Source organism: Vombatus ursinus, unplaced genomic scaffold, assembly GCF_900497805.2.
Source record: "Vombatus ursinus unplaced genomic scaffold, bare-nosed wombat genome assembly UNPS02014780.1, whole genome shotgun sequence".
NCBI classification, from domain to species: Eukaryota; Metazoa; Chordata; class Mammalia; order Diprotodontia; family Vombatidae; genus Vombatus; species Vombatus ursinus.
Window position 1 is genome coordinate 2,637,986 of NW_020954558.1, and position 14,467 is coordinate 2,652,452.

Here is a 14,467-nt window from a genome sequence, read left to right on the forward strand (position 1 = left end):
GTGTGTGTGTGTGAGATTTTCCTTTATTTCCCATCCAGGGAGGGGCTGAATAATGAACTGCGTGCGTCAGGGAAGATGAATCTGAGATACTAGGGAGCAGTGCAGTAAAAAGATTAAAGTGTTATTATTGTTGGTTTTTTTCCCCCATGGTCCACTGTGACAGCTCGGCCGTCATCTGTAAAAAATGTCTTGGCGAGAGATAATCATCGGAAACTCAATAAAGCGTCAGGGGGAGCCTCGGCCCCCATCAATCACCGGGTGCCTGGAAAATTTCAGCCCTCTGTCTCCCTTCCTGCTATCCATATAAATGTCTCTAATATATTTTCTGCAGTGTTTGGGACCCAGCCCTGATTTGGAACTTTTGATGAAAAAATATTTATACACAAAATATGTAAATCGTTAAAAAAAAAAAAAGATAACTCACAACAACACATACTCTCTTCTACTTATTCCTACCCTCTCCTTCTTATTTTTGTAAATGCAACAGAATTTATTCTTTTTAATAAAACATGTCAACTGGAGAATTAATACAACTTACTGCCCTAGCCTGTCTCCCCCACCCAATAGAAACATATTGGTTTGAGGAGCTGAAGAGAGACAGAAACAATTAACTTCATTGGCTGATATATTTTGTCTAAAATAAAGTCGGCCAACATGCATTATGCATTGACGGTCTATTGTGCATTGGCATATTGGTGAGCTGGTGGGCAGTCATGTGGCTCCTATCAGAGAAGGTTCAAGTGCTGATTTGAGCAAAGGAAGGGCCACATGAGCAATAGTGCAATATTTTTGTAAAAGAAAGAACCAGGCTGTCCAAATTACTCTTGGACTGAGCTTGCTGCTGGCCTGGCCAAAGGCAGAGGTTCTATGTGAGCTGGTGCCTGCTGTCTAACGATTTTGTCCATCCTGGCAGAAGGGTGGAACATAGAGCAATGCTTCAGGCTCCCTCTGCCATCTAGCTTGCAGAAGCATGTGGGGTTCTGTGACTATGCTCAAGAAACCACCCTATGCCATTGGTCCAGCTGAGTCTCCAACCTGAATATATGACTGATTTCACTGTTTGGCTTTGATCTCTGGGATCATGTCTGTAACAGAATTTTGTAAACCTCAGAGATATATGTGTGTGTGCGTTTGTATGTATATATATATGTGTGTATGTGTACGAGTGTGTGTGTGTGTATGTATGTATATATCATCATGATTTTTTCTCTCTAGGCCTCAGTTTCCCCAACAATAAAATGGAGGAACAAGGAAAGCAGATTCCAAGCCTGATAAGAATAAAGTATCAAACAGTCACCTTAGACCAAATTAACAGAAGCACTTTTCTCCTTGGAGGGGTGGTAGACTATGGGGTTAGAATGTGGCATGCATCACCAGACAAGGTCCATGCGTGAGCAGATTTTCCTTAATTATTTTTCTCTGTATCAGGGAAGGTTCAATAGGGCTATGTAGGAGTAGGAGTGTGTGTGAGATGAGCAGTATGATATATTTGGAAATGACTGATGTGAAAACAAAAGGCATCAATAAAGCTTAAAACAAGAAAGAAATTTATAGTTGTCTTTCAGTGTTGGAAAGGCTGTATATGGAAGAGGGATTATACTTGGCCATCAATGGGGGGGGGAGGATTGCTAAGTTTTCCTAATAATTAGAGTGATCTAAAAATAGAATAGGCCAAGATAGAAATTAGTGAATTTCCTGCTTAAGGAGATCTTCAAGAGGAAGAACACCAGCCTTAGGGTCTAAAGACCTGTGTTCAAGTCCTAGCTTATGGTAAGCTCATGTAAATCATTTCAACTTTCCTAGTCTTGGTTTTCTCATCTGTAACATGATAAGGTTGGACTAAACTTCTAAGCTCCGAAGATCCCTCAGACGCTCATTCTGAAATCCCATCTGTTGGAAAAGGGGACTCTTGTCCAGGAATAGGGGTTGGACAAGATGCTCTCAGAATTGTCTTCCCTTCCAACTATGAGATTACAGGATCCCAGGCTTAAAGAAGACTAATATCGCACATAAATTTAGCATTTTAAGATTTCAAAGTCCTTCCTTCCCTTCCTGCATTGCCTTTGATCCTGCCAGGTAGGTCATGGTAAGCATCATTGTCCCATTTTACAAATGAGGAAGCTGAGGCCTTGAGAGGAAAAGGGACATGCCTGAAGTCAGCTACTACATTCAATACGGGGATTCAAACTCAAACTCAGGCTCTATTCCCTACGCTATGCTGCTTTTATAAGTTTTTTTTTTTACATGTTGTTATACTGTTCTTTAACTCTTAGTATTTGAGTCTTAATTAGACACCCCCTCCTCAGGAGACTTCACAGTCTTTCAGTGTCCTTCCTAAAATGTGATGTTCAAAACTGAACACTATACTTAAACTCCTGGTTAATCTGTGAGCTTGAAAGTGGGGACTGATATGCTACACAGCGTCCAGTAAAGGCTAGGCAGAAAGCAGGAGGTGGGAGAATATTTGTGGAATGCCCAGCCAGTTATGCAGCTGAAGGGTCTGTGAGGTTTCCTTGTACAAGGTGAAGTTAAAGTTGTTATATGTCCTTAAGTGAGTCATTTGACAAATGAATCTCCTTCCTATTTGTAAAATGGGGATATCACCTTCTTCACAGGGAGGGTTCTGAGGCTCAAAGAAGATAATATAGGTATAATTCTTTAACAATGTGAGAGATTCTTATGACTATAAAATATGTACTTATTTGCCAATCCCAGTTATAAAGGGGGCTCTGGCCACAGGGAAAGATGTGAGTGGGGCAGAGGCCTCAAAGTCCAGCTAAACTGGGCAGGCAGGGCTGGATCAGGTGTCACTCCAAACCATAACCCTGTGGGAAGCCCTAAAATGAGAGAATCTTCATCATTAAAATAGTAATATCTGATACTTCTTCAGCATTTTATAGTTTACAAAATGCTTTACATCATCTTATTTGATCTCTACAGTTACTCTCTGAAGCAGGCATTCCTGCTGTACTGATGAGGAAACAGAGGACAAGAGGTTAGCTGCTCATGGTACTCATACAGACAGGATGGACTTCTCACCGGGAGTCCATACCTGGCTCTGCCTCCAGCTCAGTGTTGATTTCTCTGTACCACAGATGACCAAAAGAATTTCCGAGTTCAAAGGGGCCTCAGAGTTCATCTTGTTTAACCCCTACCCAAAGCGGAATTCCCTCTGTAACATCTGCACAAGATGATCAGCCAGTCTCTACTCGACTGCTTTCAGAGGCAGAAGCTCACCCCTCCACCTAAGGCAGCTCCTTCCACTTCTGGACTCCTCTGATAGTTAGGATGCTTGTTTTTATGCAGTTAAAAAAAGTATTGCAGTTTTTGCTCAATGCTCCCAGGTCTGCTCTATGGGGACGAGGAGAACAATTCCAGTCCCTCTTCCCATTACGGCACTTCAGATATCTGAAGACAGCTAATGTGCCATATGTACCCCCACTTCCCCAAGGCTCCTGTTTTCCAGGTTAAACATTTTACAGTGCTTCCAACCAATCTTCAGAGGGCATAATGTCCCATTAACTTCTCATGCTGGATACCCTCCTCTGCAGGACACACTCCAGTTTGTCAGCATCGTTCCTAAAATATGGCACTAAGAATTGAACTCTGCCTCAGAGAGGGCCCGATCATGGCTGGGAGCAGAAGGTCCTGCCACCTACCTCACTTTGGACATCAGACTTGTATTATACAGGCTAAATCTGAATCTGTTCTCTTACTTGTCATCTTAGGTCTTCCAGGGATTCAACAGGGCCTGGGAGACCTGTCTTTCTCCCTTGACACACTCTGTTCACAGTCTTGCCTTGGATTTTCAGTGGTATAGATCTCTTACACTGGATAGCTCAGAGAGTCTGTTTAAAACGTCCCCAGGACTGAGGCAAACCCAGTTAATTCCTGCCTTCTTATTACAACTCTATCCCTTACTACTCTTTTATACTAATGGGCTGGACTTGGTTCACCCAATCAAATAACAAATGTACAAGCAGGTACTGGGGGTGGAGGGCCTCTGCTGGTTGCTGTAAGGGATTCAGAAGAGATGTATATGGCATGTCCTCCTCTGTTAGGGACTTTATGTCGGTATTAATCACAAGATCCCTAGCAATTTATACAGAAAAAACCAAGTGGATGAAGAATGCATATTGATTCAATTTTAATCTCCCATTTTATGGGCAGAGAGTCGGTGTGGCATGGTGGATGAAGAGCTGGCCCCAAAGCTCCTGGTTAGGTCCTCCTTGTGACACGTTCTGGGTGTGACTGTGAAGAAATCACTAAATCTCTTGGTGCTACAGGCAGCTCACTAAGACTGCAAATTGCAGAGAAGGCATCAAGCTGCACTGTCAGGGAAGTTTTCTACACTTAACTAATACTATACTAATCAAAGGTCCATTTACTATCCCTAGCCCCTAAGTGCCTTTATAGTGGATGGCCAGCATTTATTTCTACAGTACTTTTAAAGTTTGCAAAGCACTTTGCAAGTATTATCTCATTTTATACACACAACTACCCTGGGAGGTGGGTGCTATTATTATCTCCATTTTATACATAAGGAAACTGAAGCAAATAAAGGTTAGGTGACTTGTTAGGTCACACAGCTAGCAAATGTCCAAGGCTAGATCAGAACTCAGTTCTTTCTAACTAAGTTCAGCACTCTATCCATTGTTCCCGAGTGCTGCAATGGACAAAAAGGCGAGGAGCTGGGGCTGGATTTCACTGGAGGTATTCTGCAATGCTTAACGATCTTAAGTTAGTTCTCACTGCAACAGCCCAATTCTTTAATATGCTCCTGGTGATGCTGCCCAGCCATAAATATCAGTATCACAATCTTCATAAGAATCAAAATGGCAGATGACTCAAAGGGAAAGCTGCTTTTTAAGTAGGACCAATGATATGTGTAGAAGAAGTGTAAGAGACAGCACATCAAGGGAATTGGGGCCCAGCATAGGACAAAGCTGGAATTACAGGACTTGAGTTTGAATCCCTTGCTTTGTGACTTTAAAGCTATGTGACTTTGGGCAAGTCATTTAACCTTACTGGGTCTTCAAAATAAGGGGGTTGGATTGAATATGATTAAAGTGCCTTTCTGGCTTCAGCTCTATTGTCCTATGCATGACCAGAAGAGGTGGGGATACAGTTAGGATGATAAATAAAATATGCACAACTTGCATTGATATCAAAGAAGAGCAAACAACCAGACTATGGAGATGGATAGATATTCTGTGGAGGATTAAAAGGAAAAGGTATGGGGAAGTTTTGGGCTGCACTAGTGGAGGGAGTAACCACATTGATGAGATTAAGGATCCAAGTATTGAAGGGTATTCCCATTAGGGAGATAAAATATATGCTAATAAAATAAACACAAAAATTGTGTCCTGACAAATGCCAATTAAACAGAACACAGAATGTCACATAACATTAGGGCTAGGAGAGTCCTCAGATCACCTAGTCTGAGGAAGAATTCCCTGTATAACATTCCCAATGAATAGTCAGTCAACCTCTTCTGGAAGATCTCCAGTGGCAGGCCCTCATCACCTGATGAAGTGAGGCACTGTCCTTGTAGACATCTGTAATGGTCAGAAAGTTTGCCCTTAAAGTCCAACTGCTGCTCTTAGCTCAGCCCTCTGAAACAAAGTCTAACAAGTCCAAGCCCTCTTCTCTACAAGAGTTCTTCGAATACTTGAAGTCAGTGATTATGTCTCCATAAGTCTACTCTTCTCTTTAGGCTAACTCTTTCCCAGTTCAACTTACTGTGTGGCCTCAACCAAATCACTTTCTGAGCCTGAGTTTCCCTATTCGGAAAACCATTAGAGAGGAGTCACATCCTCACCATGACCTCTTGCCCTTCCACCCCTCAGTCATCATTCTTATCTCTGGCTTCATTTTCTTCCCTTCTTAATCTTGATCCCATAGTCAACCAGCTCAACTGTATAAGGTCCTTTACTCTCAAATCCTTTGCTTCTTGTTCTATCGTCAAACCCTAGATTATCCCCACTACTTACCACCCACCTCCTCCTACCGTATATGCTACTCAACAGTGCTAGACGTCATAACCATGCTGACTGGGTCCACTACAAATGACCTCATCTCAACCAGGCCTTCTTTACTGCAAAACAAACCTTTAATTCTTCCCTAAATGATGTTCACATTTCTTATAGTGGCCATTTCAAAACTTTTCTCTCCTCAAACTTCTCAATCCCTCTTGGCAGAGGGCCTTCTTTCATGTTTTACTGAGAAAATAGGGGCCCTTCTCTCTATCTTAAACCCCTTTCTGTCCTCCTTTACTTCCCCCCTCCCCTTCTCTCTCTGCTTCAATCTCTGATGAAAAGATGGCCCTTCCCCCTGACCAAGGCCAACTCCTCTATCTGTCTCCTTCCTTGATCCTCTCCCTATCCCCTCCTGCCTCTTCTGGCAGATCATAATAATTTTCTCTCTAACTGTATACTCCCTACACCGGCTCCTTCTTTCTTGTTAGCTACAAATATGTGCAACAGATTTCCTCAGTTGAAAAAACAAAACAGACCAACCCAAACCAAACCCCAAAACCATCTTGTGACTATCATTCCCTCAAGCTATCGCCTCTCTCTCTTCCACCTTTCAAAGCTAAATTCCAAGAAAAAAGCCATCTGCACTTCTTCCTTCACTTCCTTTCCATGAACTCACTTCTCAACCTCCTGTATGTAATTTGGCTTCCAAACTCATCACTCAACTGAAGTGGCTTTCTCCAAAGTTACCAATGATCTCTTTAACTGTCAAATCTGATGGCTGTTTCTCTTCATCCTTTTTGACCTTTCTCTGTAATATTTGACACTGCTGACCATACTCTCCTCCGGGAAAGATTCTTCTCTCCTGTCCTATCTGGTCTAAGTGGGCCACTCATTTTGTAGTATTTGTACAGACCAATAGCTAACGTTAGGAAAGCAAAGTAGGCTTTTTCACCTGCTCTGTGCTGAATATGTTCCATCCCAGTCACTGGTGACTCTAGCAGGGAAGTACTGACATGAAGAAGGGGCTCACTCTCCCTTAGTCATTCATTAGCAACAACCTGAGTGAAAGGTCAAAGGACAAGGAGCCCTTGAGTCAGGAACAGGCAGCAGTTCTTTCCACATCTCTCATCTCTCTGCCTTGACACAGGCCATCCCCCACCACTGCAATGCCCTCTCTGCCTCTTAGAATTCTTAATAACTCCCTTCTAAGCTCTGTTCAAGAATCATTTCCTATCTGGGACATTACCAGATCTCCAAAGTTGTGAGTAAAATGATTTTGCAAATACCTTGTAAATCCTTTGAGTTTACTTGTTTGTATATGTGTGGTTTCCTGGATAGAATCTAAGTTCTTTGTGAGGGCAGAGACTTGCTGGTCTTCCTATCTTTTATTGTCTAGCACAGTGCCTGACACATGTGCTTAACAAATGCTTGTTGATTGACTGGCTAAACCAGATAAGACTTTTCCCACCCTAGTTCCCCTCCTCTAGATGCATTCTGGTTTGTCAGCATCCTTCCTAAAATATGACCCCAGAATCAAGCACACTCTCTATAGGTGGTCTAATCAGCATAGAGGACACCTTCATATGACAGAAGGGAGGCCCAGGAAAAGGAAGTGACTTACCTACGATCAACTTTCCAGTGATCTGGGACTAGAACTGGGACTAGAATCCAAGTCCGATGTCCAGTTCAGCGCTCTCAAAGAGAACGTACAACAGAAATTCAGTGGAGATGACTTAGTGAAAAATGCAGTAGTTTGGGAAAGTTCCACAGAGGAGGTGATGGATGCAAGCCATACTTGAAGGACAGGGTTGAGGCATGTGCATTTCAGGCCAGTGAACAGTCTAAGCAAAAGTATGGCAGAAGGAATGAGCCTGCTGTGTGGCCAGAACAGTGAGCAGGCCAATCTAATTGTAGAAAAGGTGGTAATCTTAGGAAAAGTAGAATAAGAAAGAAGGCCCTTAGGACTACATGAAGCTATTCTAGGTAGATGGGGCTCCCTGATTCTTTAACATCTCTGTAGATATGTGTATATATATCTATGTCTATATGTGTGTGTGTGTATCTATACCTATATAATCTATATCTATATATGTAAGTGACATATATAAAATGCATCCTCTACCTAAACCTAATCTTTCCAGCAGCAGTTTCAGGTCATCTTCTCTTCTTGCATCCTCAAAAGAAGAACCCATTAGGTTAAATCCTATCCTACCTGTATCCTGTCTCTAACACTCTTTGTGATTCTGTTTCCATACCCCCGTTGCTGTCTCCAGGCCCCACTCAACCCCAAGTCTCAATCCCTTCTACACAGACAATTGGAATAGGCTTTCTCACTGGCTGTCCACAACTGGGGTCAATCAAGCCCTGATCAAGTTCTTCCTGTTATAGCTCCCCAAGGTGCACAAGAACCATACTTTTTAGCCTGGCATTTAGGGCCCTCTGTAATTTGGCACCAATGTACCTTTTCATCCTTGATAGAGAAGTTTTCTCCATGCCCTCTATTCTTATAGTCAAACCGGACTACTCTCTGGCCACAACCTGCACATTCTGGCGTCAAAACTTTGTTTAAGCTGTTCCCTATGTCTGGAAGATCCTGACCAACACTCTCCCCCTCCTTAAAATTGATTTATCTTTCAAAATTTCAACTTCTCCTCCATTAAAGCCTTCCCTAATAGCCTTCCAGCTGGAAAGAAGTTTTCCTTACCTGCAAACGACATGGCACTTTGTACCTTTCTTCAAGACTATGTTCCTGTTTAATATTACAGTTACCTGGCTATATGGTGAGTTTTTTGTCCTAGATTGTAAGCTCCTTGAGGAGAGGGACTGTGTCTTATAATAATAAAAACTCAAATTTCTATGAGCACTTTAAGATTTACAAAGCATGAGATAGGTAGTGCAAACATCCCTATCTTAAGGAAATTAAGATTCAGAGAGTAACTTACCTTTAATGACATAAATAGTGTGTGTCAAAGCCAGAATTCAAACTCAGGTTTTCTGATTCCAAGTCTAAAGCCCTTTCTACTATCCTATGATTCCTTTTATATATCTACTTCCATAACAATGAGCACAGGGCCTTGTACACAGGAGGCATAAAATAAGGGTTCGTTGAATTGACCTGAATTGGATTGAACTGATGTAGGTGAATGGGTGGCTAAGTGCTCAGGGGTCCTAGGGAGGGGAAGAATGGTACAAATAGCAGTTCCATTACCGCCAGTGGGGGCTCCCAGCCACCTCCGGAACTCCAGGGCATTTGTCCACTGGCAAAGGATGTTCGATGCTGCATTGTCCTTCCCCCTATCTGAAGACACAGAGAGGGGCTACTCAGCTAAAGCAGATCAGAAACTTGGAAACTAGGAGGCAGGGGGATGAATTGGGGCGGGGAGGTCATTAACCTCCTGCTCATAGGACAGCTTGGGCCCTCCACTTTGGTTACCGCTGATAAGCTGCAAAGAAGGGGGGGGATAGCAAAAAGGGACTTTGCCAGGCTCGTGCCCCTTGAGGCTCATCTTTATTCAGGCACTCCTCCGAGAGGAGAGCTGATTTACAGTTGGGTTTGGCCACATTCTGCTTTGTTTTATTGTTTTAATTGTACATGAGAGAGGCGCAGGGTATGGTGTCATTTATGACAGCCCCAGACACTCAGTGTTTATAATGGTTGCTTACAGGCAGCCTTTGGCTGCTGGGCCTGGAGACTTGTTTACTGTTACTGCAGATTTACTGCCTCTTCCACCTGAGGATCTGGGAGCCCCAACACCCAGCAGCCAGCCACAAGTGGTGTGGTGGCTGGCTCCTCACTACAGAGGAGGCCAGACTCGTTCAGGGTGAATGACCATCCAGCTCCCTGTGCTATTGGCCCCTTCACTGGGGCCAGGCCAGCCTTTGGGCTCCCCACCCTCTCACCCGCAGATTCACAAAACATCTGTCAGAGGTGGAAGGGATCTCAGGTTTATCCAGCCCTACCCCCTTAATTTAGAGGTGAGGAATCTGAAGCCCAGAAGTAACAGGTGTGTCCAGGGTCACCTGACAAGTGGCAGAGCAGGTACTCAAAGTCAAGTCTTCTGCTTCCAAAGCCAATGTTCTACCCACCTCGCTAAGCTGCCTTGCTGAAATGTATGTTGGATTATGTGTTATAGAGGGAGTTAGCAAGAGGGAAGTGTCCTTTCTCAAGGAGACCCAGACAATCCCACATGATAGGCTGACCACTTGTCTTCTATCAAAGTATCAAATGCCACGCAGGCAAATGCCTTTAGAAACAGCATTACGCATAACTTTATGAAATGAGTGTGGCTTTGGCCAAGGTGGGGGGGGGGGCAGCGGGCCAGGGCCAGTTCTGCGTTACGTAGATGGGGGAGAGGGTCATCTGCAGGCAGCCCTGGTGTTGGAGGACGAGGTGCTTCTGCCAAGAGAATTTAAGTCCCCTGCTGGCAGAAACTGTCACAAATTTGCCATCATGCCCTCCGCACCTAAAAGCACTTGGTATACAGTGAGAAATACTTGATTGATTGACTCTTCTCTAAACCTTTTTTTTCTTTGCTCCTCAGAACCAGGCCCATCAGGTTTTGTCCATTCCACCTCAGAGAGTTCTCTCTTCTGCCCCTACCTCACCATTTCCATGGCCACCACTCTAATTCGAGCTTTCATCATCTTGCACCTAGATTAATAGCCTCCTCTAGGGGCAGATAATAAAAACAATAATAATAATAGTCATAAGGCAAATGAGACAATGATTATAAAGTGCTTAGCACAGGGCCTGGCCCATAGGAGGCAGAATAAAAATGTTAGCTCTTACCTATTACTACTGTTCTAGACACTGAGAATGCAAATATGAGAAATGTTATATAGTGCCAACCTTAAGGAATTAGCAATCTAATAGAAATACCTAAATCTGAGTGAGACAAGGTAGAATGTGATGGGAGCAAAGAACTCTAGCCCAAGTGGCATAAGAAAAGGAAGAGGGAAATCCCACTTTTAGCCTGGAGTTAAAAGGGAGAGTAGAGAATCTCCGTGGCTAAGGTGGTCCCTGAGTTGGGCTTTGAAGGAAGAGGAAAAGTGGTGCTGATTTTAGGGGTGACATTTAAGGCTTGAGGGAAAGACAGCCTGTGTGAATACTTGGAGATGGGCAAAGATGGGAGGAGACTAGGGAACATGTGGTGGTCCAATACGGCTAGAACATAGTGTGCTAGAATACAGGGGAGTAAAATGAAATACTCTGTGGAGGGCCTGAAATGCCAGGCTAAGGATTTGTGTTTTAATGCATAGGTAACTGGGAACCATTAAAGGTTTCTGAGCAAGGGTAGAGTCTGATCAGACCTGGGTATTAACATAGTTATTTTGAAGGTAGTGTGAAACACAGATTAGTGAAGGACTGGGGTAGGGAGATTAGGGAATTAGGGAGAAGAGAATGAGAGTTAAGCACCTACTATGTGCAAGGCACTGTGCTAAATGCTTTATAAATATGATCTCATTTGATCCTCACAACAACTCTGGGAGGTGGGTTCTATTATTACTCCTACTTTACAGATGAGGAAAATGGCAGAGAGACAGAGCTGGATTTAAACTGAAGTCTTGTCTCAGGACCAGGGCTCTACCCACTGTGCCACCTAGCTGCTAGATACGTGTTGAATACATATTTAGATGCACAAACCTAGTGCTATTACAGGAGGGTGTCAGTTTATTCATTAGTAAAATGAGTGGGTGGGACTAGATGACCTTTAAGGTTCTTTCCAAATCTAGGCCAATGATAATGATGATGGTGATGCTGAACCTCTGCTCTATACAATTCCTTAGTTCCCTAATGCCTGTTGTTTAATCATGTTTCACTCATGTCCAACTCTCTGTGACTCCATTTGGGGTTTTCTTGGCAAAGATACTGCAATGGTTTGCCATTTCTAAGAGTAAAGTTCCAACTTCTTTACTCAGCATTCAAGGCCCTCAAAAATCTGGCACTCTGTCTTTCCAGCCTTACCTCTCTGCACATTCTAACCACCAGACAGATTAGCCCACTTGCCATTCTCTAGGCAAGCTCAGCATTTTTCTACCTCCAGGTCTTTGCTGATGCTATATCCTATACCTGGAATGCCTATGTCCCCTGTGAATGTCTACTGCACTACCCCATGACCACCTTCTCCAGGAAGTCTTCTGCAATCCCTTATATATCTTAAAGCATTAAATGTTAATTCTTACTATTCTTATCATCATTCCTCAGGTCACAGTCCTTAGCAACCTTCCCCCTAGGACAGGAGTTTTTAACCTGGGGTCTGTGAACTTTTAAACCTATTTTGAGAACTATATTTAAATATAATTGGTTTCCATTGTAAGCCTAAATATTTTATTTTGTGCATCTAAAATTTTTGAGACGGGGCCATAGGTTTCACTAGCCTGCCAAAGGGATCCACAATACATAAAATGTTTAAATGCCTGTCCTAGGAACTCACGTATATAACACTTTATACCTAATACATTTATCATGTTATTACTGTTTATTACACCTCTATTACATCGAGTGGACGCACTGTGGTGAACTTGTGCAAAGAAATGGATGGGAACTATAGAAGATAGGAAGGCATGGATGGGCTGCAATCTGCATCACTGGAGGGAACTCAAATTGATCCTGTCTATTAATAAGATCACATGTAGGAGTTATCCTATGACCTACGTCATCCTCGACTTCTCACTATCTCTCACTCCTGACATCCGAGCTACTGTCAAGGCCTGTTGATTTCCCCTTTGCAACTTCTCTTCTCTGACATGGCCCTCACCCTGGTACAGACCCTCATTATCTCATGCCTGTAACATTAAAATAGCCTGCTGGTGGGTCTCAAGTCCCTCCCTACTCCAATCCATCTTCCATTTAGCCACCAAAGTGATCTTCCTAAAACAAGGATTTTTCCTAAAAAAAAACATGTCATTCCCCTACTCTATAAACTTCAGCAGCTCCCTATTGCCTCTAGAATCAAATAAAAGCATCCAAAGACCTTCATAATCTAGTCCTCTCCCACCTTGCAGTCTTCTTACACCTTACTCCCAGTGACACAGGTCTCCTGATTGCTGCATGAACAAGACACTGCATCCCTGGGTTCTCGGCATTTTCTCTGGCTGTCCCCCATGCCTGGAATGCCTTCCTTTCTCTACTCCTCCCATTCACCTCTCTGGCTTCCTTTAAGTTCCAAATAAATCCCACCCTCTGAAAGAAGCCTTCTCCAACCCCTCTTCATTCCAGTGCCTTCCCTCTGTTAATTATTTCCTAATTATCCTGTACACGGCTTGTTTGCACATATTTGTTTGTTGTTTCCCCCATTAGATTGTGAGCTCCTTGAGGGTAGGGACTGTCTTTTGGCCTCTTTTTGTATCTTCAGTGCTTAACTCAGTGCCTGACACAGAGCAGGTGCTTAATTATTGATCTGTACACTTAACCTATCCCCCAACTTGACCGTGAATTTCACTAGGGCTGCAGGGACTATGCCTTAACTGGACTTTGTACTATTTCCAGCTCCCAACACAGTGTTCTGCATGTAGTAGGCACTTAATAAATGTTCCCTGTATAGTTGCTTAGTGAATTAATTCAGCAACTTTTGTATGTAACTGTGCTAAGGGTGGTAAGAGTGAAAGGTGAATAAGGCAGTCCCTGTACTTATAAAACCAGACTTCAGGATTAGTCAAGGGTGTAGATGCATGTGCATGAAATAGGTGTAGAGTTTGGTCAGGAAAGCTTTCTTGAAGAGGGGAGGGATTTAAGCCACATTTTAAGAAGGATGTTGACAAACTAAAACATGACTGGAGGGTGTGTAAAGAGCTTTGCACATTTTAAAGTCCACTATAAATGCCAGGGGTAGTAGTAGTTTTGGTTGTTATTCTCAAGTTGTGGAATTGGAACCACATTAGTGGAGAGTGATTACATCATTGATCCTGGAAGCATGAAGTATATTGTTCTCACCAGTTAAGAGGGCATCTAACACACAATGCCTGTGGTCTTCAGAGTTGAAAAACCTGGGGGCGGAGCCAAGACGGCAGAGGGAAAGCAGTGACTTGCGTGAGTCTCCCCCAAACCTCTCCAAATACCTGTAAAAAAAATGGCTCTAAACAAATTCTAAAGCAGCAGAACTCACAGAGGGGGACTGCAGGGATCTCTTTCCCAGTGCTGAGGCAGGAATCTCTTGCTTTAGCCGTGTTTGGATCTGGGTCACAGTTCTGAGGGGTGGTCCTGGGGCAAGGAAGAGTGCTAGTGTGGTGGAGCTTGTGGTGGTGGAGAGGAAACACCTCACCCCTTATCATAGCGATTTGGAAGAACTGACACTTCTCAGGTCCCTAGAAGTATCTCTGAAAACAGCTGTACAAACCCCCGAAGCTTGGGACAGTACATTCTCTACATTGGAAGTAGACTCTTACCTTAGCAAAGAATTTAAAACTCAAGTAATTGGCCGAGATCATCAGCAAGCAGCGCAAAAAGAGTCAGACTATATTATCTCACTTTGGTGACAAAGAAGATCAAA

The 14,467-nt window shown here is 43.3% G+C and overlaps 1 protein-coding gene across 2 annotated transcripts in view; it reads right to left on the reverse strand.

Annotated features, from left to right (window-relative positions):
• The window catches only part of CLPB (ClpB homolog, mitochondrial AAA ATPase chaperonin), a 193,253-nt gene that overhangs the window by 114,311 nt on the left and 64,475 nt on the right, over positions 1-14,467 (reverse strand). Inside the window, exon 5 of one of the 2 annotated variants that reach the window (XM_027866235.1) lies at positions 9,187-9,276. The exons of the other annotated variant lie outside the window; for it this stretch is intronic. Coding sequence (XP_027722036.1) covers positions 9,187-9,276 — 90 coding nt within the window. The remainder of the gene's footprint in view (positions 1-9,186; positions 9,277-14,467) is intronic. 2 annotated transcript variants of the gene reach the window in all.